The sequence below is a fragment of the Eleutherodactylus coqui genome, chromosome 3 (assembly GCF_035609145.1).
Source record: "Eleutherodactylus coqui strain aEleCoq1 chromosome 3, aEleCoq1.hap1, whole genome shotgun sequence".
NCBI classification, from domain to species: Eukaryota; Metazoa; Chordata; class Amphibia; order Anura; family Eleutherodactylidae; genus Eleutherodactylus; species Eleutherodactylus coqui.
The window spans coordinates 68,692,675-68,718,196 of record NC_089839.1 but is presented as its reverse complement, the minus strand read 5'-3'; the positions used below and the strand labels follow the sequence as shown (position 1 = coordinate 68,718,196).

Below are 25,522 nucleotides of genomic sequence, written 5' to 3'. Positions count from 1 at the left end.
CATCACTGGCTCTATGCACCTGGGAGTAAAGAACAATGAGGAGCAGGCAATAGCGAAACAGGAGCAGCAAGCGAGCAGGGAAGGTAAATTTACCTTCTTTTGTTTTGGTACTGCAGGCTGAGTAGCTTTTGGAAATAAAAATGGTCCAGGATAACCCCTCTAGGCCACGCCCCTTTCAAATAAGCCTTGCCCCCTAGTTGAGTGAGATACAGCAAATGATTCTTTTTGGTGCATTTACAACATAAAAGGTCTAATACTTGATGCCACATGATATCCCAGGAATGTGTGAACACATTAGTAAATCTGTCCCATTGTTGTTGGTCATAGTCTAGTTATAATAGACATATCTATGTGAAAATGAAATTGAATGGTCCGCAGTGCAGAATCTGCAACAGGTCTACCCAACTTACTGTATATTGGTGCCCTTTTCGGTGGCAGGATGACTTTTGGGTCCCCTCCAGTACTAGGCCTGGATGGTCTGCACCCTTATAGCCATGCCCCTGAATAGGCCACTTTGACAATTACAATAGTTCTAAACATAGGCTCTACTATGAATATGATAGTATACACTGATTTTTATTAAAGTTCCGTGCCTATAGTGCAGCCTAAAGTGTGTTTATAAATAAATATATATTACTTGATCGATGCTCTGGGGCATTTTTGCAGTTTATAACAAAAAGTTATTGTATGAGCTTCATTCATTTATGATGGATCTTTGTGTAGATTTCCTCTCTCATTCCAAAATATATATTGATACATTTAATTGCTTTCCTATTGTATTACCCCCAGAGGAGTAAACAGAGTCCTGTGGGTTCCAGAGCAAACTTTGAATCTAGTCCGCCTCCAGGTTGTTCTTGGATGCATTGGTTCCAGTGACATTGCTAGAGTCTATAAATATACATATATGCCCCCCAATAAAGTAATGCAGATTACACATATACATCTATATAAATATATATAATCTGTGAAATGTATAATTATAGTCTAGTCACAACCAGTGACTACAGGTGACATCTTCTCTGATTTGGTTCATCCACTTTAATCTTTCTTCTCCATCTAGCCTAGATCTCCATCATGCCTTCTTCCAGCCACGACTCATCTCTACAGAATTTAATGTGTAGACTTTTTTGGCTCCTCACTTTTCCAGCACATTCCAACCTCTACACAAACTTCCATAGATAGTAATAGTGCCACCCCTGGTGTTCCACACAATACCAGTACCTGTCCAATTTTGCCCAACAAAGTAATAGTGCCAATATTGTGGTCCCATATAGTAATAGTGCCAATTTTTTGCCCGCATGTAGTAAAAGTTCCCCAATCAATTAAGTGTGTCCTTTGCCTCACTATTTAGCAGTTGTGCCCCAAAAGGGTAATTGATCCTGAAAGAATATTAGTGCCTCTCTGTGCCAGCTAAAATAAAAAAAGAGACCTGCAATGAGTGGGTTCTTCTATGGCAGCTTAGCACAGGCAGCACAATATGGTGTCTTCATCATGCCACTCAAAAGCTTCAAGTGCAATGTATGTAGTGGTGCAGGGAGCCAATGGCTCTTTCTTTAGTATAGCGCTATGGAATATGTCGGCTCTATATGAGCAACATTATAATAATCTTTATTTGTATAGCGCCAACTTATTCCACAGCGCTATACAACAGATATGAATAAGTAAAGCTCCTTTTACATTGCAACACGGATATTTTATATAGCATTGAAGCGGATTAAACGATCTCAAGAGCTGGAAATAATGTGACATGTTAAATAACCTACTGGATTTTTTAAGATAATGCCCGGATTGTCCGTCACTGCAACAGTTAAGCTTGTAAGTGCCCAGATGGCCACCGGCCCGGCTGCAATCATCTGCTCCTCCCTGGTTGGTTTTTCCTCTGTGACACCTGTAAGATGAGATCTCAGACTGTGCAGCCGCCTCCATGCATTTAGTCCATGTCCTGCTGCTTGCTGTCACCTGCATGACAATGTCTGCCCTGAAATCTGTAGACTATGAAGTGTTTGGCCGTGTTCAGGGTAGGTCTGTTTTTTTCCCTATTGAAATTGATCTACGGTTTGTAAAGCCTTCCTGCATGCTCAACAAATAAGGAAAGTCAGGGAGTTACTAAACATAGCTTGTCAAGGGGAGGAAGTTACAGCGAGGCACGGAGCGACGTGTGATAATGTAATGTACCCATCGTCAGAGGCGTAACGTGAAGCTCCTGGGCCCCAATGCAAAACCTGTAACAGGGCCCCCAATTATAATGCTTCAGTCATAGTCCTGGAGAAGAGAGGCCTTATGGGCCCTCTAAGGCTCTTGGGCCCGGAGGCAGCTGTATCCCCTATAGTTTTGCCAGTGCCCATCATCATTAACCGTGGCTCCTTATCAGACGTCAGGCCACTTAGTATGAACCTATTCATACAAAGGGCTTTGGGGAGATTTATCAATGTAGCAGCGCCTAGATTTAAATCCGAGAATGGCATCACATGGGCGTATGTGTATCTGCGTGCATATTATGACGCCATAATAATTCGGCGGGTTGCCCTGCACTTCCATCAGTGAACCACATTGGTTGCTTTGATATTAATGGGTTTTATTCTCTGAGTATTGCACATACAAATTTTGCGCACGCCAATACATCCGTCTGAAGCCTCTCTAAGGCTACCTTCACACAGGCAAGAAAATCGTGAGAGATTAGTGCGTTGCAATGCAAGGGCCCCCACGTTGAAGACAATAGGAGAAACTCCACGATCCTCCGCTGAAGCTGTAAGGTGCAGCGGAGGATTGCTGCATCCCTGAAGTGATGCAAGGCTGCTTTTACAAGAAAGCACCTTGCATCCGCGTGGAATTGACATGGTGTGGAGCGCGATATGGGGCCCCATATTTACGGGGTGATTTATGGCCCCATATCGCGTTTGCCAGTGTGAAGCCACCCTAAGTGGTGACTTTTTGCAGTCTTAGGGCTTATTTAGACTACCGTATATCGGCTCGGTTTTCACGCCGAGCCGATATACGGTGTCCTTGTCTGCAGGAGGGGGGAGGATGGAAGAGCCAGGAGCAGGAACTGAGCTCCCGCCCCTTCCCCGCCCCTCGCCACTATTTGCAATGGCAGGGGCGGGGACGGGGACGAAGCTAAGCGGGGGTACATAGCTCCGCCCCCATCTCACCCTCTCCTATTGCAAATAGTGGCAAGGGGCGGAGAGGGGGTGGGAGCTCAGTTCCTGCTCCTGGCTCTTCCATCCTCCTCCCCCTGCAGACAAGGACACCGTATATCGGCCGGGCGTGAAAACCGAGCCGATATACGGTCGTCTAAATAAGCCCTTAGCGTGGTGCTTACAATTGATAAAAGCTATGCTACTGTTTTTTTAATCCCTTAGTGACAGAGCTTTTTTGCATTTTTCCTACTCCCTTTTAAAAAATCATAACTCCTTTATTTATCCATTGATGTCGCTGTATGAGGCCTTGTTTTTTGCAGGACGAGTTGTATTTTTCAATGGTGCTATTTAATGTACCATATAATGTACTGCAAAAAATTCTAAGTGGAGAGAAATGTAAAAAAAACCCGACATTCCACCATCTTTCGGTGCGTCCTGTTTCTACGGCGCACAAACTGCAACAAAAATGACCTGATATCTTTATTCTATGGGTCAGTATGATTACAACGATACCAAACGTGTAATTTTTTTTTTTGCTGTAGTATTTGTATTTTTTTTAAGATATTTAATTTTTAAAATTATTTTTTGTGTCCATTGTCTGCGCACAATAACTTTTTTATTTTTCCGCCGACATAGTTGAGTGAGGGCTCATTTTGTGCGGTACGTCCTGTCGTTTCTGTTGGTACTATTGACTTTGATCACTTTTTATAAAATTTTTTCTCGGAGATAGGGTGACCAAAAAAGTGCCTTTCTGGCATTCTTTATTTTTTTTTTCAGACCACATTCATCGTGCGGGTAAAATAATGCATTAATTTGATAGATCGGACTTTTACGGACGCAGTGATACCAAATACATATTTTTGGTTTAATATTTTGATTTTTTTAATTGCAAATATGGCAAAAGGAGTTTTTTTTAAACTTTTATTACTTTTTTTTTATAATTAGTAAAACTTTTTTGTTCTTATTTTTGCACTTTCTTTTAGTCCTCTTAGAGGACTACAACCAGCGTTGCTTTGATCGCTCCTGCAGTATGACATAATGCTATAGCATTACGTCATACTGCTTTTTGACAGGCAGTCTATCAAGCCACCCCACGAGAATGGCTTGATAGGCAGTCTGCTGAGGCAGCCCTGGGGCTTCTCAGAAGGCCCCAGGCTGCCATGACACCTGCACGGCTGCCCTGATCTCACCACGGGGGAGGGGGGGTGTACGGGACCGCCGAACATCATTCGGGGAATTTAAATGCCGCTGGCATGACTGTCTCCCACCCAGAGGGTAGCCAGGTCCAAGGCCCGGAGGGGGGGGGGCTTCAAGGGCGTAAAGGTTAAAGGAAAACCCACGGAATAGATTACCTCTCAGTCCTTGTGTCACTTGTGATGCCACCGTTCCGTCCTCTGCGGTGAAACCGGATGATGAAATGGTAGTCCACACACACAGAGTATAGTTGAAAACAAAGCCGGGAACGGTCGGCAATGTTGCTTTACTTGAGAACACCAACATTCAACAGTACATATGCCAGAATACAGCACAGGTGCATGCAAAATGGATAGGGAGGCAGAACACAGGATGAATATTGGACCACAGTCCTAGTTATCTGTGCAGCTTCGCTCCTGGAAAACGACACAATTCTCTCCTCTCCGGACTCTCAACCTGTCAACCCTCACTCATTCTGAAGTCTCTCAATGCTGCATGGCAATCTCCTCTTTCTCTCTCACACCCTTTAGGCTGCGAAGTCCTGAGGGTAGTAGCCCTCAAACAGCAATCAGGCCATCCTCTCAGCCTCCTCCATTTTGGACCTCAGTAAGGCAAGGCACAGTTTCTACTAAAGTAGAGCAGACTCACTCATGCCCTCCTCTGCAGAACTCCAGACAGACTCTTGCCCTGGCTTGCAATGACTAGCGGACTAACTGCCTAACTCACACATTCTGCAAACATTAATATATAGCATGGTCAGGTGACCACAAACTCACAACACAAAATGATACATTTCCAGACAGAAACAGCTCATTTGCAGACATTAACCCTTTAATTCCTGCGGAGGTGCAACACATACACTTCATCCACACAGTTGTTGCTGACAATACAAAGGCACAAGACAAACATGAAAGACATTCTGAAGTGGCCTAGAAGTCTGGGCCAGTACACCTGTGTGAGTACCTGATCCTGCGCAGTACAGTTTTGAGGCCCTAGGCAGGGTAATAACCGGGCTCACAGCTGGAATGAGCCCGGCCTAAGGTTGATGTTGTCCTCAGTGAAAATGAGTGTGACACCCCTCGCTCTAGAATGACGTTAGTCGATGTGTCCAGCATATTTGCCAGGAATGCTTCAAAAGTATATACTGAACGTATCCACAGGCTTTAGGTGATCCTTCTGGCAGGCGTTGGTTTACCTTTTTTATAAGTTTGAACACTGTATTAAAAAGTGTGATCAACTATGATTATACCACATTGCCCCCATAGCAGTAGCAGCCACAGTACCTCCATCACAGAACCCGTCTCACCATCTCCACACTTCCACATCATTCTCATATTTCATTTGCAATAGGTTACACATGAGATTCCAATATGGCAGCAGCCCTGTTGTACCATGGAACGCCTGAAAACCTTTGCCTGAGGCTACCTAACACATGGACAAGTGCGATATCGGGACGGGAAACTCTACCCGATATTGCGCTCAGCATCCTGCGTTTTTACTCGCGGATGCAAAGCGATTTTCAGGCAGAAACACCTTGCATTGCATCTCTGAAGCTCTGATCCTCTTGCGCAATAGAGGGTTGGAAGGGTTTCCCATTGATTTCAGTGGGAAACCTCGCATGCACATCACACGGCATGTAAAGACCATGTAAGGCATTGAAGGTCCTATTCAACGGGCGATGCGTTCCGAGGAACGCAAAAAGTTAGAGCATGCCATGCTTTTTTTACCGCACTCCAATACGAGAAAGCATCACTCCTGTATATGACTCCATTCAAAAGAATGAGGTTCATGTTCGTGCGAGATTTGTGCGTCTCGCAATGCACAAATCTCACACGATTTTCCCTGTTGTGTGAAACCAACCTGACAGAAACGGTGCAACCCATCATTGATTGTGGCCCCTGATAACAGCGAGGGGTGCCGTGTGTCCCTTGTCTTCTGGTTTACATGACTGCAGGGACGTGCATAGAATGGCAGAAAAAAGGTCCCAACTACTTGGACTGTAACATCTGGTATAAAAATCCAGTTAAAAACATCTTGCTGGCTCATGTGATAGTCTGGGGAGGTTTTGCAGCATTTGCTGATTCCGTTAGTTCCTGCAGAGCAGCACTTGACTGTAACTGGATACCTGAATTTCTGATATTTGCTCTGTTTCAGCAGTGACTGGGCTTCAGTACGGTATTTTATCAGGGTCAGGTGTGACATCTGCGCTGCAGCAATGTGCAATGACGTAACGCTGGATCTACACACATTGTATAATATAAGGGAATACTGTTTGTATAGTATTTGACCGTTTACAATTATCTTGATGCCATCAGCATCTTGTAATACCCCATAAAAATATTGTCTACGGGCCGAGAAAGGAAGCGGGCCTGGCAGGCTCTACAGCCTCTACACTCGGCAAGGAAATGCATACATGCCATAGAAGCAGACCATTTGGTTGATATGGGGCCCTTAGAAAGCAGAGGCCGACTTTTGGTCTAGTCCACTTTGATTTTGCATGGTAAGACCATGTGCTGGACCTTTGGAGAATTAACAAGCAAGGGATAGGAAATTGGCTCGTGAGTCATGAATGTTAGAGGGGAGAAGACTGAGTCGGGTTGGAGTGTGTGGTCGGGGCGTCGGGTGTGGTACGGGGGCAGAGGGAAGCCTATATTATTAATCCCATAATGCAGGGGTCCTCAAACTTCCGGTCCACGGACCGGGACCAGGCCGTTGGAGGTTTCTGGCCGGTCTGCGGCGCTGCTGTAGGCCGCTCACCCCATAAGTGGTGAATACCGGCAGGGGCCGCGGCTCCTCTGCCAATATTCACTAAGCAGCACTACTAGCGGCGCTGATCCCGGACACACTGTGATGTCAGTGTGCAGCTGGGATCCTCTTCCCCTGATGTCTCCTGCTACTTGGTTCCGCGAGAGCAGGGGGAGGAGGTGTCCGACAGCACACTGACATCACAGTGTGCACCAGGATCATCGCTGTTAGTGGCGTGCCGGGCAGAGAAGCAGCGGCGCTGCCATAAGTTGGAGGGTAAGTATGTGGGTCTAAGGCGGGACACTGTCACTGCTGGGGGCTGCTGTGGGATGTTGCTATTACTACAGGGAGCCGCTGTGCGGTATCACTATTACTACTGGGGGCCGCTGTGGGGTATCACTATTATACTGGGGGCCACTGTGGGGTGTCACTATTATACTGGGGGCCACTGTGGGGTGTCACTATTATACTGGGGGCCCCTGTGGGGTGTCACTGTTATACTGGGGATCACTGTGGGGTGTCACTATTATACTGGGGGCCACTGTGTGATGTCACTATTATACTGGGGTCCACTGTGGGGTGTCACTATTATACTGGGGGCCACTGTGTGATGTCACTATTATACTGGGGGCCCCTGTGGGGTGTCACTGTTATACTGGGGATCACTGTGGGGTGTCACTATTATACTGGGGGCCACTGTGTGATGTCACTATTATACTGGGGGCCACTGTGTGATGTCACTATTATACTGGGGACCACTGTGGGGTGTCACTATTATACTGGGGGCCACTGTGTGATGTCACTATTATACTGGGGTCCACTGTGGGGTGTCACTATTATACGGGGGGCCACTGTGGGGTGTCACTATTATACTCGGGACCACTGTGGGGTGTCACTATTATACTGGGGTCCGCTGTGGGGTGTCACTATTATACTGGGGGCCGCTGTGGAGTGTCAGTATCATACTGGGGGCCACTGTGTGATGTCACTATTATACAAAGGGCTGCCGTGGGATGTCACTATTACTACTGGGGGCCGCTGTGGGATGTCACTATTACTACTGGGGGGCCACTGTGGGATGTCACTATTACTACTGGGGGCCGTGGTGGGATGACACTATTACTACTGGGGGCCACTGTAGGATGTCACTATTACTACAGGGGCCACTGTGGGGTGTCACTATTACTACTGTGGCTGTTATAGGGGATACTATTAGTAATAGTGTCCCCTATATCGGCCCCAGTAGTAATAGCATTACTGTTTAAGCCACTGAAACCCCGCCCCCTTATGACCAAAGCCCTGCCAGGCCATGGAAATATAGTCGTGCTTGAAGTCGTCCCTGGTGCAAAAAGGCTGGAGACCACTGCTGTAAGGTGAACACGATCAGAAAAAAAACAATGCTCAATGCCAGAATTGCGTTTTTCGTTTTGGTCACTAGCAGGGCTTATTCCCACGAGCGTATATCAGCCGGCGTTTTCACGGCCGATAGAATATACACTTCCCTCCCACTCACCAGCTCTCTGCTTCTCTCCTCCCCTCCAAGTGGTTTGCAATGGGAGTGGGCGTGACGGGGGTGGAGCCCCTTGTCTATAGCCAGCAATTGGAGTGGGCGGGACAGAGCAAAGATTAGCTCTGCCCCCTCCCATTGCAAACGCAGGAGTAGAGGAGAGAGGCAGAGAGGCGGTGAGTGGGAGACAAAGGGGGATTGCTTAGATGGAAGCGTATATCGGCCAGCCCTGAAAGCGTCGGTCGATATGCGCTCGTGTAAATAAGCCCTTACTTTCTTTGTACCCCAAAGTAGTATAAATAAGAACTACAGGTCACCTCTCAAAAAATGAGCCCTTACAAAATCCCATAGATGGAAAAACAAAAAAAGTTATAGGCGGGGGTCCAAAATTGGCGATAGACAGCAATATTTGTTTTTTAAAAGGTGTTTTTTTTTATCGAATGCTACATTTAAAAAAACGACACATTTTTACTAATTGTACTATCTCATAGAATAAAGAGAGCATGGCATTTTTACTGCACTCAATGTTGCAAAAGCAATCCCCCCTCAGAAAAAATGGTGCATTTATTTTTGTTTCAACCCAACTTTTTAAAACTTCTCCAATACATTATATGGTAGGTTAAATGGTACCATAGAGAAATACAACTTGTCCTGCAAAAACCAAGCCTCCCCCATAGCAATGTTGTCAGGAAAATAAAAGAACTGGGATTATTTGAAAATGGGGAAGGAAAAATGAAAATGAGGAGACAAAAAAGGGCTGTAGCGGGAGGGGGGTAATTGGTATTTTGTAGGTTACCCTCATCAAGCTTGAATCAAACTTAATGAATGAATATCTCAAAAAAAAAAGTTGTATTTGTTATGTCAATTCAAGTTAAAAAAAAATCCGATATTGGTTGATAACCAGTGATTAATTAGTCCAAATATAATATCTGCATAGATTGTGTTCCTAGCAGGCTGAGTGTAGTAACATATTTGTATATTGTCTTTCAGGTGTGTGCTTCAGAATGGTAAGTCTTCATCTTCTTGATGTTTCCTGGATTGAGGCTTCTGCTCACCATCATTAGCCTTGGCATAACATTGTTAATGTTTTTTCTTTGTTTAACCCGGATTCTGGTATTTTTGGTAGCAAGAATAGTGCAGTTTCCATCAAAAACATCAAAACCCCAATATATATCAATAGGAGCCATCAGGACTTGCTGCAATTGGTTTGAAAACAGATCTGTCATAGGCCGCCTGCACACGGGCAGATTTGCATTGCGGAATCCAGAGCGGGCATCTGCCTCTGGAATCCGCAGCAAATACTGCCCATAGCATGTTATGGCAAAATGCGATTTCCTCTTCACGAGTGGAAATCGTTTGCGATTTTCAACTCACGAAAAGGAAATCGCAGCACGCTCTAACTCTGTGTGGTTTCCACAGGGACGGCTTCCATTGAAGCCAATGGAAGCCGTCCGATCTGCGGTCCTTCTGCAATGACACTGCGGAAAGGTGGCGGATTCCGCATCATCGGTAGGTGATGATGTGGGAAAAGCAGAGATTAAGAAAAAAATCTGTACTGCACATGTCCGACAGCTCGCCCTGCAGACTATCCACATTACAGATAAAAAGACTTCCGCGGACGTCAGTTAGGCACAGGATCGGATTCCGCTACGGGATTCCACATGCAGAATCTGACCCGCCCTTGTGCAGGCGGCTGTAGCATTTATGGTTCCCTTTAAGGGGATTATGTCACAGTAAATATTACTTATAGCATGTTTCCCCTGAAAATAAGACGCTGTCTTTTATTAATTAAGGCACGGTGTCTTATTTTCGCAGGGGGTGGGGGTGTCTTATAATACGTAGCAGCCGGTGTTTGGGTTCCTCCCGCTGGTCTCTGTCACTGCTGCAGACATCCGTGTTCTCCTGCATGATGACAGAGCATTTCTTCCTAGTAGTGGGGTTCGAATACTGCAGGAGCGACTGAGACCAGCGCGAGGGACCTAATTGCCGTCTACTAGGTGAGTATTGCTTTTTTTTTCATGTAGTCTAGCTAGGGCTTATTTTCAAGTCCACCCCCCCAGAAAATCAGGGTAGATCTTATAAGGGAAACACAGTAGTTAAATCCAGCCACAACTATAAACATTTTCATTTATTAAACAATGTTTATATCCCCAGACATCCAGGACTGATGTTAGAACAGCGCCACCTGCTGTTGCTATTGAAAAACCTTCTGTATCCAGCCTTCTTTAGTAAATGGTCTAAGGTGGTCAGACATGTTCAGTCTTGCTTCTCTCTCTGCTCCACTAGATATAGGCTGCATGCACACAGGTGGATTTGAATTGCGGAATCCGTAGCGGGCAACCGACTCCGGATTCTGCAGCAAATACCACCCATGGCATGCAATGCAAACATGATTCTCCATTCACACGGAAAACAATTGCGATGTCCACTTGCGGATGAAAAATCGCAGCATGCTCTACTTTCCTGCGGATTGCACACGGACAGCTTCCACTGAAGTCAACAGAAGTTGTCCCACCTGAAACCCGTCTCCCACATTCCATGGAAAGAGTAGGAGTTTAAAAAAATATATCTGTACTGCACATGTCCGACGGCGAGGTGTGCGGACCATCCACAGTACAGAAAAGAAGTAAATACAGGTACACGTGGATGCCAGCTGGGCACAGGGTCGGATTCTGCTGCGGGCTCTGATCCGCTTGTGTGCATGCAGCCATATAGAGAGATTCCTGCTTCTGAACCTGCACCATCTTTTTCTGCTTGCCTATATGTGTGATCACATTTGAACATTTCCTAAAGTGGTCATAAAACAGAAGCAGCAGGTGAGTGAGTAGCATTTTTCTAACATTAGTTCTGGAATATCTGTGAATGGAGAGGTTGTTTTTTTTTTTTTTTTAATTTTAACTCTGGACTGAACACAAATATAAACAATATTTTTTATTGGACAACCCCTTTAAGAATGGAAACAATAATGGTAGTGTGAACAGCGCCTTAATAATAATAAGGCAGAACAGCCCACCAGATCTTATAATACTAGTAATTATTAGGAAATTATAGTACCACTGTTTCTGGTGGAGCAATGCGCCACATAGCTCTGTTACATGTTACATCCATTATGATCTCCACACATCACACACACAGCTCTACTACATCCATCCTGTTTCCCACACATTACACACACACAGCTCTACTACATCCATCCTGGCCCCACACATTACACACACAGCTCTACTTCATCCATCCTGACCCCACACATTACACAGACAGCTCCACTATATCCGCCCTGATTCAGATTCACACACATCACACACAGCATATTACACACACAGTTCTACTACACGCATCCTGATTCACACACAGCACATTACACACACAGCTCTACTACATGCATGCTGATCCCACGCATTACACACATAGCACATTACACACACAGCATTACTACATGCATCTTGATTCACACACATCACAAACACACAGCTGTGGTACTTCCATGCTGATTTCCAGACATCACTAGCTCAGCAGACTCCAGGATACAGTGATCAGCCCCCAGTCATGTGACTCCTGACTCCACAACAGGTGATCACATGATAGTGATGTCATCACAGGTCCTGGTGGCTGTTGTTGGTTTATCCAGTATACAGTACTTTCTACCAAACTGCACATTGGCTTCTTCCATAGCAGTGACGTCACCGCAGGTCCTTCAGCCCACCGGATCTCTGTGGTGGTGGTATGTCAGTGTCTTCTGTCAGGACGGTTGAGTTGTGTCTGACATCATAACGGCTTAGTTGTATTCTCATTTTGTTATTTTTGTCCTCTTCTTCCAAGAGCCCTAACTGTGTTGTTCTACTGTCAATCGGGCTCTGTGTTTTTATATATGTTGTAGGACCTGCGATGACGTCACCAAGAGCGGAGCAATGACCTCACCGGGGTCGGAGCATGAGAAGCACACACGAACATACATACTCTTGGACAAGTGATCGTTAGTAGTTTGATGGGCATCACTAATGGGTTGTAATCTGCATCATGCACTACATGGAACTGGCACCAGTACCCTACAAGAAGGTGCTGATAAGTCCTTGGCTTTGACCACAAATAATTGGCATAGAACAATTAAATTTCACAGGTATTCCACATAGTCCCTTAGGATATTAAAGGGTTTGGAGCAGAAGTCACTGTGCAGAGGCTGATGCTCTGACCCATATGTAGTGACCGGTGATTGTAATTGCAGGCTGGGATCCCATTGATTTCAATTAAAGATGTGTGTCTTCCACTACACAGGGGTCAGAGCTGCAGCTTGCACTCTGACCCCACTGTATCTCAGCACTGACAGCCGCCGCTACCTGGAATACCCCTTTAATACATTTCTGACTATAGAGCTACAGCTTCTTCAACCATCCAGATAGATTTTCTATGGTCAGGTGGCAAACCAGGCATCAGCCACTGCAATTGCATCAGAAATGAAGGCAAACTTTGGTTCCCTTGAAGTATTCCTACAAATTAGAAACAGATGATAGTACAATGGTGCCAGATCACACAAATAAGGACGAGTATACAGCATTTTGAAGCCCAGGTTTGCCAGTTTGCTCTGGGTGATGGCCACCGTGTGGGAAGAGGCATTGTGGTGCAGTCATACAACATCTTGTACTAATTTTCTATACACTTTTGACTTCATTAATTTATCCATGAGTATGTAATACGTAGCTGTGATAGTAGACCTGTTGGAAGGTAGCCTACAAGCAGTATCCTATCTTTATCCCAGAAGACGGACATCATAGCCTTGTCGATGATGTCTGAACACTGAACTTCTTTGGACATTAAGAACGACTGTGGGCCTCATTTATCAAAACTATCTGAATGAAGAACTGTTCTTGTTGCCCATAGTAACATAGCAACCAATCAGATCTCAGCTTCCATTTTACCAGAGCAGTTTCAGAAATGAAATTTGAGGTTTGATTGGATGCTATGGGCAACAAGGACAATTCTTCTATTACACAATTTTGATTATTAAAGCGTTGTATCGCCATTCTTTTGACTACTGTTGTTATGTCTTTCACACTCACGAACTGGCGAAACTTAAAAAAAAGGGACATAACTAAGAAACAGACATAAATCATGACTAACAAACGCTGAAAACACTCACCTGTGTACTCGAATGCATAGCCAAATGGAATAACTTTAGAATTACGAGGTATTAGTTTGTATTTTGGCCAAGATACTTAAGCCTGCGAGCCCACTTCAAAGGTCATCGTTGTCTCGTGGATCCCTACTCTAATAAGACAGCTTCCATATGAATCCTGCCTGCACGCTGGAACCTAGGAACCTACCTAGACGACAAACGAAACACAGCAGGACTGAATGCAGCTCACAACAACATGCCAGGGATTTGCCTACAACACAAAACACCATGCACCCTGAACAGACACGCAGGAACATGACACTGTTCCACTGAACAAACAGAGGAAAGCCCAGCAGCCTTGAGCAGAGGAGCTGGTATATATGAGCAGCAGACCTGGGGGATTGGCTAGCTGGAGAAATCCACACCCAGCCAGCTCAATCAACCCCCACCTGTAGGGCTGCTCCTGAAAACCCATGTAGAAGAACAGATCCCAGCAGCATACCCTAACAGCCGTTTTGATTCAGGGTCATACATAAAAATCCACTTCTTATCTATTGTAACCAGTCGGGGCAGTAAAGCATCAGCATCCTGCTGAAAACACTAAAGAAATCTCTGGTAGATTTGCACTTGGGCTCACTTTGATCTGCTGACAAACATTGCAAAACCCAGTTGGCAGATGCCTTCCTCATGTCCAGTTGATCGTAAATTGTCCCCCCAACTCTCTCTCTAGAAATGTTCGGATCCTCGGCTATCATCTTAGCAGGAATTTGACGGTGTTCCAAAACTATGTCATGGATGGCGTCTATGGTTTCTGGAACGGTCATACTGAAGATTTCCTGGAACAGTCTTCTTTGTTGGTATTGAAGTGGCCAATTTTAAAATTTGCAACTCAATTTTTCACTGTGGAGTATGAAGAGCACTTGTCACCTAATGTTTGCACCATGTCACCATGAATGTCTTTACCCAACATCCCTTTCAGAAGCAGCAACTTCATCACAGCTTTGTTCACCTTTGCAAAGAAATCAGCTGCAGACTCAAACTCTGCCATGTTGCCTTGAAACCTGCATACATAAGAATGGCACATGGGATCATGCCAAACTTTGCTCACAAAGTATTGCAAAGATTGAGTTTGCAAAAGATATAACTTTTTATTGATATGAAAGCAAATGAAGATTCTAAAGCCCAAGAGGTTGTCCCAGCGATGATCATTCCTGTGCTGATCATCACTCAGTAAACAGGCAGTCGTTCATAGGTGAATGACTGCCTGTTTACTCGGCCTGATCTCTCATTCAATTTTTATACATGCAGAAACTGAATGACGAACAAATTTATCGGTCGTCATTCAGTGATGCTTGTTCAAATTCTTGCTGATCGAGGAAATCTGAACAATTGTAGAATGGCCCTAATACTAAGTAGCCTCCAATATATGGTAGGTGTGTGAGTGATTGTTCATCAGTATTGTGTACCTGTGCAATATCCCCCACATAGCATTTTGCCTTTTCTGGATGCCTCTGGGGATTGGTGTTTGTACCTGCCCATGTATCTTTTTATTGGTTACTATGGCCTTTTTCTGGTAAATGACATATGTGGATAACAACACTAAATCAAATCAAAGAAGTCTATGAGCAGTACACCTCTTTTATACTTATTTTAGTTTATTTCTCTGTGATTTGGTGCAGTACACAGAAGATGAAGCAAGAAAACTTGGTGTTGTTGGATGGGTGAGAAATACAAGACAAGGCACTGTAGAAGGCCAAGTCCAAGGACCAGAAGAAAAGGTGAATTCCATGTAAGTGGATCTATAAAGAACATAAAATATCTATTACATATTATAAAAAGTAGTACACACCGTATGTCCGCTTTCCATTCCTAGTGCAAGAAATATCCACGTTTTATTTTGCAGACAACCCTTTTAAAATATTCCCATTAATTAGTGTGCATATGAACGGTAATCTAATATGGTCCCTTATGGACTTTACATGTAAAAACAAATGCAGCCAAAAAGTATTGTGCCGTAGTTGACTTTAGTAATTGGAAAACCACAGACCAGAGTGGCCTGTCTTGTCTCTAGTCGAACACTTATTTAAAGTGTCTGTAAGGCTCTGTGCACGTCACTTAATACACTGAGAAGGCAAAAGCACACTTTTGGCCTCCATTGGGTGAATGGAGTCCTATAGCTACCAAGGTTATTCTTGCAACGTTTTTTCTTTTCCCCGTGACATGTAGGGCTATTTTTTTAATATTTTTTCACTACAGTCTTTTTCCATTTTTTTTGTTTTATTAGGGGTAAAAAGTTAAAAAATAAAAAACATTTTTTTCAATATATAGTTTTTTATTTTCAAAAATTAATATATTTTTACACTAAAATAAAGTACAGGAATGGGTTCTTTTTATTTAGGAAATTTTGATATATAATTTGTATAGTCTCGGATTAGAGAGTACATATGGCGACGGTTTAGGTTGATGTCGATGTTGGGTCATTTTCTTATATATATTTTTTTTTAACTTTTATTTTTGTAACTATAAGACTTCTGTGGATCATTCATATTGTCTTTTTTTATTTCACACTTTTCCAGTGTAAGTGCGCCTACCCACTTGCGTTGCCGATTTTCGCGCGTGAAAAACGTGGCGTTTTCCGCAGCATTTTTTGCACGTTTTTTGCAGCCCTCCATTGACAATCATGGGTACATTAAGAGAAAAATAAGGAGACATATGCAACTGACAGTTCCTATGTGAAAAAACCCCACGAAACGGAAAAAAAACCCCCAGATGGACAAGAACACATTCTATACTAATTGCTCTTGAGAAAAAACGCAAAACATCACAGGAAAAAAAATCGCAAGTGGGTAGGCACCCTTACTGGGGCATTGATAGGACCAGCATCCATAGGAGCCCCAGTTACAGGGGAAAATATCCCACTGTAGTAGTAGTTACTAACAGAGCTGATATGGATCCGCTAAGCCCCTGCAGCTCTGCCATGGTAGGGGACACCCGGTGGTCATGTGATCGTCAGGTCAAATAGCAGAATGACACTGCCACTTTCTCTCTTCAGTACGCAGCGCTCTTTAAGCACTATGTAGCTTGCAAGAGAGAAAACAGAAGCCCTTTAAAACTGCTTCTGCCTTCTCCTCCGGGTCCTTGGCTTTGGCTGACAACCAATAACTCGACCTGCTCCTGCTGCATTGCAGGAGCAGGAGCTATAATCCGTATTTTACCTTCAGCCGGGATTAAAGCCCAGGACCAAATGCTGTAAATTTACGGTGCTTGGTTTTTAAGTGGTTAATTTATAAACTGAGAAATTTTAAAACCGCATCTGATTGCTGTACATGTGTTTTTTTTACTCACAGAAAAAAAAAACCATGTGCTTCACTTGTGCACGAAAATCATTTGTGTTAATACATACTTAAGGCTAGGGCGCAACTTGCATTGGACAGCACATGGCGACCTGTTTGTGTGCTGTCCAATATACATGAACTCTGCACACTGACATGCACTGGCGTATCCTATTTCTCGCCTGTGAAATGGATAGGAGTAGGACATGCCGTGAGTTTTTTAACGTGGACCATCAGTCTTTGTGAGAGAACTTCTATATGCATTGCTTCATAAGCTATAATGGTGCTGAGTGCTGTTCATGGATTATTATAAACAGCACACAGCTCCAAATAGGCAAGTTGGAGGTCTAAAGGCGCATTTAAATACGATTGGCGCTCAAAATTCACAAACAATGTATTTTGAGCGATAATTGTTGCGTGTAAATGGTACCATTGCTAGTTTTGCGGCCGAGCAATGATTTTTAGTTCAGCATAAAAACCATCTTTCGACTGGCCAGCTGATACCAGGGACCACACACTGCGATTCTGGGAGTGCTGCTAACATTGTTTTCAGCTGCTGTACCGCGGGAGAACAATGCAGCTGTTTGCAGATAACACACCACCCACTGTAATCTGCATACAGTGAAGGGAGCTTCATTTGGATGCAAATGAAGCTAATAAGCTACTAATGGACATTAGTGCCCATTAGTAGTTTATGCTAAATGATTGCTCAAATTGTCATACAAGCTTTTTTTTTAACGAATTTTGAGCAATCATCTTTGCGTGTAAATGGGGCTTAAGGGACCTCTCAGAAGGTGCAGTGACTCACCTTAAATAAAGGGGTTTTCCATGGAAATACTATTGACCTCTCCTCAAGATAGGTCATCAATAGTTTATCGGCTGAGGTCCGTCGCTTGGGACCCCAGTTGATCAGGTGATTAGTCACCTGCTGTCAGCGTCGCAATACACAGGGGTACAGAGAGGTCAGTTAATATTTAAGAGTCACATTTCCTTATCTGTAATATATCAGTGTGCATCAGACCAGTTGTATTGCATCTCAAGAGCCTAAAGACACAATCTCCACCCATTAAAAAGGCCAGACCTTAAAGACTAGTCTGATTGCTTTGGGACCTACTTCTTTAACCCCATTGTTATCAGTTTTTTACAGTGGAAGCCACTTCTGGCTGTATATTTCAATGTAGTATTACATGCCAGCCATCCTGCACAGCCTCCTATCAGTTGAGAGGGTAGAAAACCTGACGTTACTTCTAACAGTCCACAGTAATTTAATGTGTAGCATAGTGATCAGACAACACTGCCACAAGACTAGGAAGTCATTTGCAGTGGGCATGGTCGATAGAGCTATGAGCGACCCGTGCAATTGCACAGGACACCAACCTCAGCTTGCAGAGGAGGCACCAGGTGATGGTAGACTGGGGGCTATTGCTCCCCTTAGGCCCATGTGGCCATATGATCATCTTCCTCTGTGTGGCAGTACCTTGTAGAGCTACATAAATGATCCTCCTCCTGGCTCTGTCTCATCTTCTCTGATGTTCTGAAGGTGCCACTACTAGCCCATCACTGAGTTCTGCTACTATTTTTATTTTATAAGCTTGGTTCTGGAGCTATATTTGTTATGAGTTTGGCTCTGATATTGTATCTATTTATATTATGAATTTGGTTCTGGTGCCGTATTAATGTACTGAGTTGCTTCTACTGTTGCATTTATGTTATGAACTTGGTTCTCGTATTGTATCCATGTTTGTGGATAGTGTATTTATGAGCTTTGTTCTGGTGCTCTGTTAATGTTATGAGCTTGCTTCTGGTGTTGCATCTATTTTTTTTTCTCATGATGGGGGGTGGGGAGTGGGGGAGGAAAGAACTCCTCACAGGCTGCCATCTAAGCTAAGTCTGGCACTGGGAAATATTGTATGAATGTCGATGAAGGTGACACGCATCTTAATATAAAGGTCACTTCATTTACCTGAATGGAAATGTGTACAACAGGCATGATGAATACCTTTACCCTATAATGAAAGACAATTTTGGCCTGCCAGCTGCATTATATAGATTACAAAAAAATATCTCCCTAGTTACAAAATGATGGTGGACAGGCGCACTATCTCTGCAAAAATAGACATTTTTACATTCTACCATCTGGAAAGCAGGGTAACCAACTCTGTTGGAGCGGTAAACGTTCCTAGATTGAATTTTTATGAACTGTACATCATACACCACCAACATTGCGAGCATCATTCATTCTGATATTGCGCAACCTTGATTGGTGAGTGCTAATTATTGAACCATTAATTGCTATATATTAAAGTGAAACTTATGTAGTGTCCAAAAACAACATTCTGGACCCCTCCATAATTGTCATACATGTTCTGTCTCATATGGATGCACTGTGCAAAACTGTTGTGTCAATTTTCTGTATGAATGTTGCACAGCTGCGGCGGCTGAAGGGTTAACTCTCATAAAATCATTGCCTGTCAGCTCTGCTGCTGAATGTATCTATCTTATAATGTCATGTGGTACAAGTGAGGTTATAAAAGTAAGTGTCTGAGTGTGGGGAGGGTCTTCTTCAATCTGTGTTGGAGCAAGGTTCCATCTTACCTGCTGCGGAGACTAACACAGAGCTGCATGGAAGCACCTTCAACTTCCATGTTGGTGAAGATGGAGGAAGAGGAACGACATCCCGTAGTGTCTGCAGTATGGATAATATAGGAGTGAGTCCAGTTCAGAGAGAGAGAGAGAGAGAGAGAGCACAACAAATCCCAATTCACTAAAACAGATACCCATTCACATTACAGGCATTAATTTTTCCTGTGTGGCCATCCGCTATTAGGATCACCACACAGAGGTACATGATTGTGACACCCACGCGGAGAATGTGTGGGGAGCACCTAGGCTAAGCCTTCTTCCAAGTGATTTCTTGCCAGAGAGAATGTGGAGAGCTTCTTGTCTTTTTACCTCCTTCGGAGTGTATATATAATGTCCAGGACTGGTGACATATAGATAATGTGAACTATAGGGCCGTATTGTTACTGTGTATTTTTTCCTCGCAACCTCTGAGCTTCTGCCTGTAACTGCTGCCGTGAATGTACCTGTAATTACCTGCTTACAAAGTTTATTCAAGTAAAGCTTTACTGGGCCTAAACTGTTCCTGAGGACCCGAGGTATGATACACTTGTCCAGTGTTTTATTACTCCGCCGCATAGAATAACGGTGTGGGAGCGGTGGCGTCATGACGTGATATAAATATATATATATATATATATTCTCCCCCGAACACACTCCCCATTTTTCTCTTGCTGGTTGCACTTAAGTTGAATTTTATTTCTTTGTAAAGTGGAAGGACATGCTATACTTCCCAACCTTTCCATTTTTCGCACCATTCGACCTCAGAGAGGGGTAGGGCTTATGCAAATGTTCTTCCATAATGTGTGTTTCTGACAGGTTTCATAGGCTGGCCAGAGCCTGACAACCAAATGTCTCGCAAATGGGAATGGTGACTTAACATACTTTTTTCCTTTCATTTGCACTTTAATGACCCTAAATGCAAGTTTTCTTGGTGTGTTATTCCAGTAAAAGTAGGGATCTTTCAAGACCATCACTGATACACGATCCTGACGCAGTCATTAAAACGTCCCCCTTCATCAGTCATGCTCTGCAACTACGTCATTGCTGCCCACTTTTTTATACATGTTATCCAAGACCTCTCCTCTCTCTATAGTAAAGGTTTTCCACTGCATTCGAGCACCGCAGAGATTGTCCTGTATGGATCAATTTCACAGAAAATACAATTTAGACTAGATTTTCACTATTTGCAAGTCATACATAATAGTGCACACATGGGCCTCATTTATCAAAATGATCTTGTTGCCATTTACAATTACGATGCAGCCTTCATTCTTCCAAAGAGAGCTGAGCTCTAATTGATTGCTGTGGGACAGTTTTCTCTGCCAGACAGTTGTGATAAATGTGGCCCAAACTTTTATTGGCAGCATATGACATCTTTCACAATTTCCAGAAGACTTGCCCAAGCAAGAAGACATCTGATTGTAGGGTGAAGCAATAAAACACCATATTGCAAATATTGATTATAACAAAAGTCAGTTTGGTTGTCTTCTATTCCTATCTATTGCCTTGGGTGAACATGCCCAAACTTAGATAGGCTTTTTCTAACAGTGTAGAGCCGAACAGCTGAACAGAGCGCAGGGATGAGAAAATTAGAATGCAACAGCTAATTGTATGCTAGGAGGGAAGCGGCTCCGAGTGATGAAGGACATGGTGCAGATGGCTCTTTTCCTTACATAACATACACCCTTGCACTGATAAAGCTATGGTTGCCCACGCCGCACATTCACTACACATGGCCGGCTCTCCCTGACTCTGTAATTGCTTACACATTTGTAATTTGACAACCGTACAAGTTTGCAGATAAGGAGACACATCATTGATCAGCACTATGTGATAATTGCCCAAAATCTTACTGGAGTCTAATAGATGTGCAATCATATGATTATGCTCCATGTGCCATTACGTATTTATCCCCATCTGCTTTTAATTTATAGTGCATTTACAACTGGAGTCTGTCTCCTGGCACGACTCATTGTGATAGTACAGTATGTGATCTGCGGTTATTTCATAGGACATGCAAGGAGTTATCACAGTGCAGAAAATAATCAGGTAAATGACAAAATAAGCCCACTTATATATTGCACTAAGTCATACAAGTTTAATTCTAAGCACAAGGCCAAGCTGTTCATACCAGACATCAATCTTATATACAGCTTCCTAGCCATTAAGGCCTCATGTCCACGGGGAAAATCAGGCCCGCTACGGATTCTCCATGGAGAATCCGTAGCGGGTCCCTCCTGCCCCGCAGACATGAAGGCTGAAAATAAGAATTACTCACCTCTCCACACGCTCCGGATCTTCCCTTCTTCGCGGCCTGATCTTCTCTCCGTTGGGGCCGGATCTTCTTTCTTCGGCCTGGCGGATGTGCTCGGCACACCGGCTGCGTGCCGCGCGCATGCGCCGGGCACATCCACCGGGCCAAAGAAAGAAGATCCGGCCGCGAAGAAGGGAAGACCCGTACCGTCCGGAGCAGGTGAGTTAAATTCTGGTGCGGGTCTCCCGCGGATCCGGACAGCTTCCATAGGCTTCAATAGAAGCCTGCGGGAGACACGCACTAAAAGGGAGCATGATTCCCCACCCCCTAACATCCCCCCCCCCTATTGACAAGTGCCTGGAAGACCTGTAACCACTAAGACCCAAATAAGGAAGAGCAAAACTCAACTTACGGTTTATAAAAGTTTGAAAATGTTTATTGTTAATAAAGTTACAGACGGATAGTTTGGAAGACACAGTAACAAGTTCGATGTTAACCTTTGAAATCACGAATATGTTTCTATTTACGTTTATATGTACTGTACAAACCTTTTCTATTATGTGTCTCGCAGACTGCTTATCATTAATAAATAAAACGAATTTTAAAAAAAGGGAGCATGATTTTTTTCCTGCACGCGGAACCCGCGCCTGCAGGGAAAAATGACATCCGCAGGTATTTAACTACCTGCGGGTGTCTAATGCATCCCTATGGGGCGCGGATTAGCGTGCAGGAAAAACGCTCCGGATTTTAATTCATAATTTGCCCGTGGACATGAGGCCTGAAGGACTATCTCCCAAAGATGACCACTGGCCTATTGGGGTGCATGACTGTCATAGAGGAAAGGCACAATTGGGATCCCCAAAGGTGTAGAGTAAAGCTGCTGGGCTCTAATGCAAAATCTGTAATAGCGCCCGCTAATTATAATTCTTCATTCATAGTACTGGTTTCCTCATATAGGGAAGAGAGGTCTTATGGACTTCCTAAGACTCAGAACCAGGGTATGACTGTACCTTTATTAGCCATTTTGGTGGACCTGGTGGATGATATATTACATGGTCAACTAGTGATTTGTAAGAGTCAGGCCAGTTGTGTCTACACCTATTGATTGTAGCGGACTATCAGAACTTGTATACAGCGCTACATGTATTAAAGGGATAGTCTCAGGCTACATTCACATGGACGAGCGAGATATCAGGCCAAGAAACTTTGGTCCGATATCACACTTGTGACCATGTGACTTTTGCTACGCAGCAAAAAATTTGCATTGCCACAAGTCACGAGATGGCGACTGCTTCCCATTGTCTTCAATGGAAAAAAATCACATTTCCCCCCAATGCACATCACCTAGCATGTGAGTGCCATGCGATTTCTTTCAAGGTCCCATTGAAAACAATGAGCAAAGTGTTCTGCGGGAACAACCAAATTCAGATTATACTTCAATTTTTTTTTCTCACAGTGATGCTGCAAGAAAAAAAATGGCTTGTGGAAATAAATCCAAAAGAATGGATTTCATATTTGTACGAGTTTTGTGCGCATCACATAAAACTCACGCCATAATTTCGTTCGTGTGAATAAGCCCTCATAAAAAGGAATCTTTTCTTTACAGTATTCTCTATTAGGGCGCCCACCCACTGGCGTTTGCGATTTCCGTGCGTTAAAAACGCCGCGTTTTTCCCGCGTTTTTCGCGGCGTTTTTTGCCGCGTTTTCGCCGCGTTTTTGCGGCGTTTCCATTAATTTCCATTGACTTTCATGGGTGCATTAGGAGAAAAATAAGGACACATATGCAACTGACAGTTCCTATGTTAAAAAACGCCACGCAACGCAACGCAAAACGCCAGTGGGTGGGAGTACATTCAATTCTAATTGCACTTGAGAAAAAACGCAAAACGCAGAGAAACGCAAATCGCCAGTGGGTGGGCGCCCTTAGAATGTAAATGTCATAAAAGGGGGTCTCCATATGGACCCACTTCTATTAGCCAGAGCAAGGAGTTGTGGCTATCCATGTATTACATCGTTCGCCGTGGCTAATACAATGGAAATGTAAAGCCAGTCCCAACAATAACAGATGATTGTTGAGGTCTTGGTCAGAACCAAGCTCATAACATAAATACAGCACTAGAACCAAGCCGAAAACATTGATACAGTAGCAGAACTAAGCAGTTGTATTCTTGGGCATCGATGGGCAGACAGTGGTGCCTCGGAAGATCAAAGGGAAGGAGACAGAGCTCAAAGGAGGATGATTAATGTAGTTCCACAAGACACTGCTGCACAGAGAAAGAAAATCATATGACTGGGTAGACCTAAGGGCACCAATTACCCTAGCCTAGATCTGCCTTGTGCTCCCCATACAAGCTGGTGGCCAACAACCTGTGCGACTGTACTGGTCCCATGAAGCTAAGGCTGGCCATGGTTCAGACTACGCCCCCACTTCACCTTCCTTACTAACATTTTAGTTTTGCCATAAGCTCTATTGTTAGGTAGCGGACCCCCGAACTATAAGATTATTTTTTTTAGTATTTTTCTTCATGCATTTACACTGTGAAGTCATTAGCCTTGTGCTATATACTATAATTCACACATTTGCCTCCTGTCCTTTTAAATACCGTATTTGCCAGTGAGGCAGCTGTAGATCTCATCAGGAGCACAGATGTTTTTGCAGCTGTACAGTTATCTTCCTTTAGTAATGTGATAAGTTTGGTGATAGTCCAGTCTGGATAACAGAGTACGCCTAAGGGTGAGGCTCTAAAACACATCAGAACTCAGTGCTTATTGGGAGGACATTTGTAGAAAACAGCTTTATGCCTGATATATCTGCACTGTTAGGTTTGTATCTTGTTCTCCCTTCTCCAATGTGTCTGGGATCCGGTATTTCGAAGTCCTGAGTTAATGACCCCTGTTACTGTTTATGAACCCATTCAGAGGGTTTGAACGTCCTGTGAACTTTATATTAAAACATTTACTGTTCTTCTTCGTACGGCTCCTGTGTGAATGTTTTTAATTTTGGACACTATAGAGAGTAAATTGCCTATAATGTCTTTACATACCTTCCTTTACTTGTGTATTCAACACTTTAAATGTAGTCATTTGGTAAAACGATTGCTTGCATTGCTTTACCCTTTTCTCTTTTTTTACTATTACTTCCATTCTCTACTTCAATATACATAAATGGTCTCAAAAGTACCAGTAATGGCAATGTACTGTAAGTGTAAGATATATCGTACCATCATGATCATGGGTGTTCAACCTTCAGGGTAAAGGAATGGTGGGCCCTTCAGCATTTCTCATGCTCTGTGGTGCTTTTGGACACATATATGGGGCTGTGGTGCTGATTGCTGCACAGAGGGTGATGATGAATGTAGTGAAACTGGCAGTGGAGAGTGGAATGACTGCTAGGGAATTGAAATACTAACCAGAGAAATGTTGACCCTAAAACTGTCTCTTCCTAGTCTCTTCCTGATGCTGTCCCTTAACACTAGACCCCAATGTCCCTAATCAACAATAACTTATTCCTACAGATAACCCTGTCTAAAGCACTATCCCCAAGAACAGGAAAGGGACTAGAACATGGACAAGAGGAAATGTTCGAATGACCTAAGGCAGACAGAAATATGCAAACAGGG

General features: G+C 43.8%; 1 protein-coding gene across 1 annotated transcript in view; it reads left to right on the top strand.

The window, feature by feature from the left end:
* The first annotated feature begins 1,920 nt into the window (after positions 1-1,920).
* The window catches only part of ACYP2 (acylphosphatase 2), a 141,831-nt gene continuing 118,229 nt past the window's right edge, over positions 1,921-25,522 (top strand). Inside the window, exons 1-3 of the mRNA XM_066595716.1 lie at positions 1,921-2,018; positions 9,574-9,590; positions 15,373-15,482. Of these exons, the coding sequence (XP_066451813.1) occupies positions 1,925-2,018; positions 9,574-9,590; positions 15,373-15,482 (221 nt within the window). The 5' untranslated portion in view covers positions 1,921-1,924. The remainder of the gene's footprint in view (positions 2,019-9,573; positions 9,591-15,372; positions 15,483-25,522) is intronic.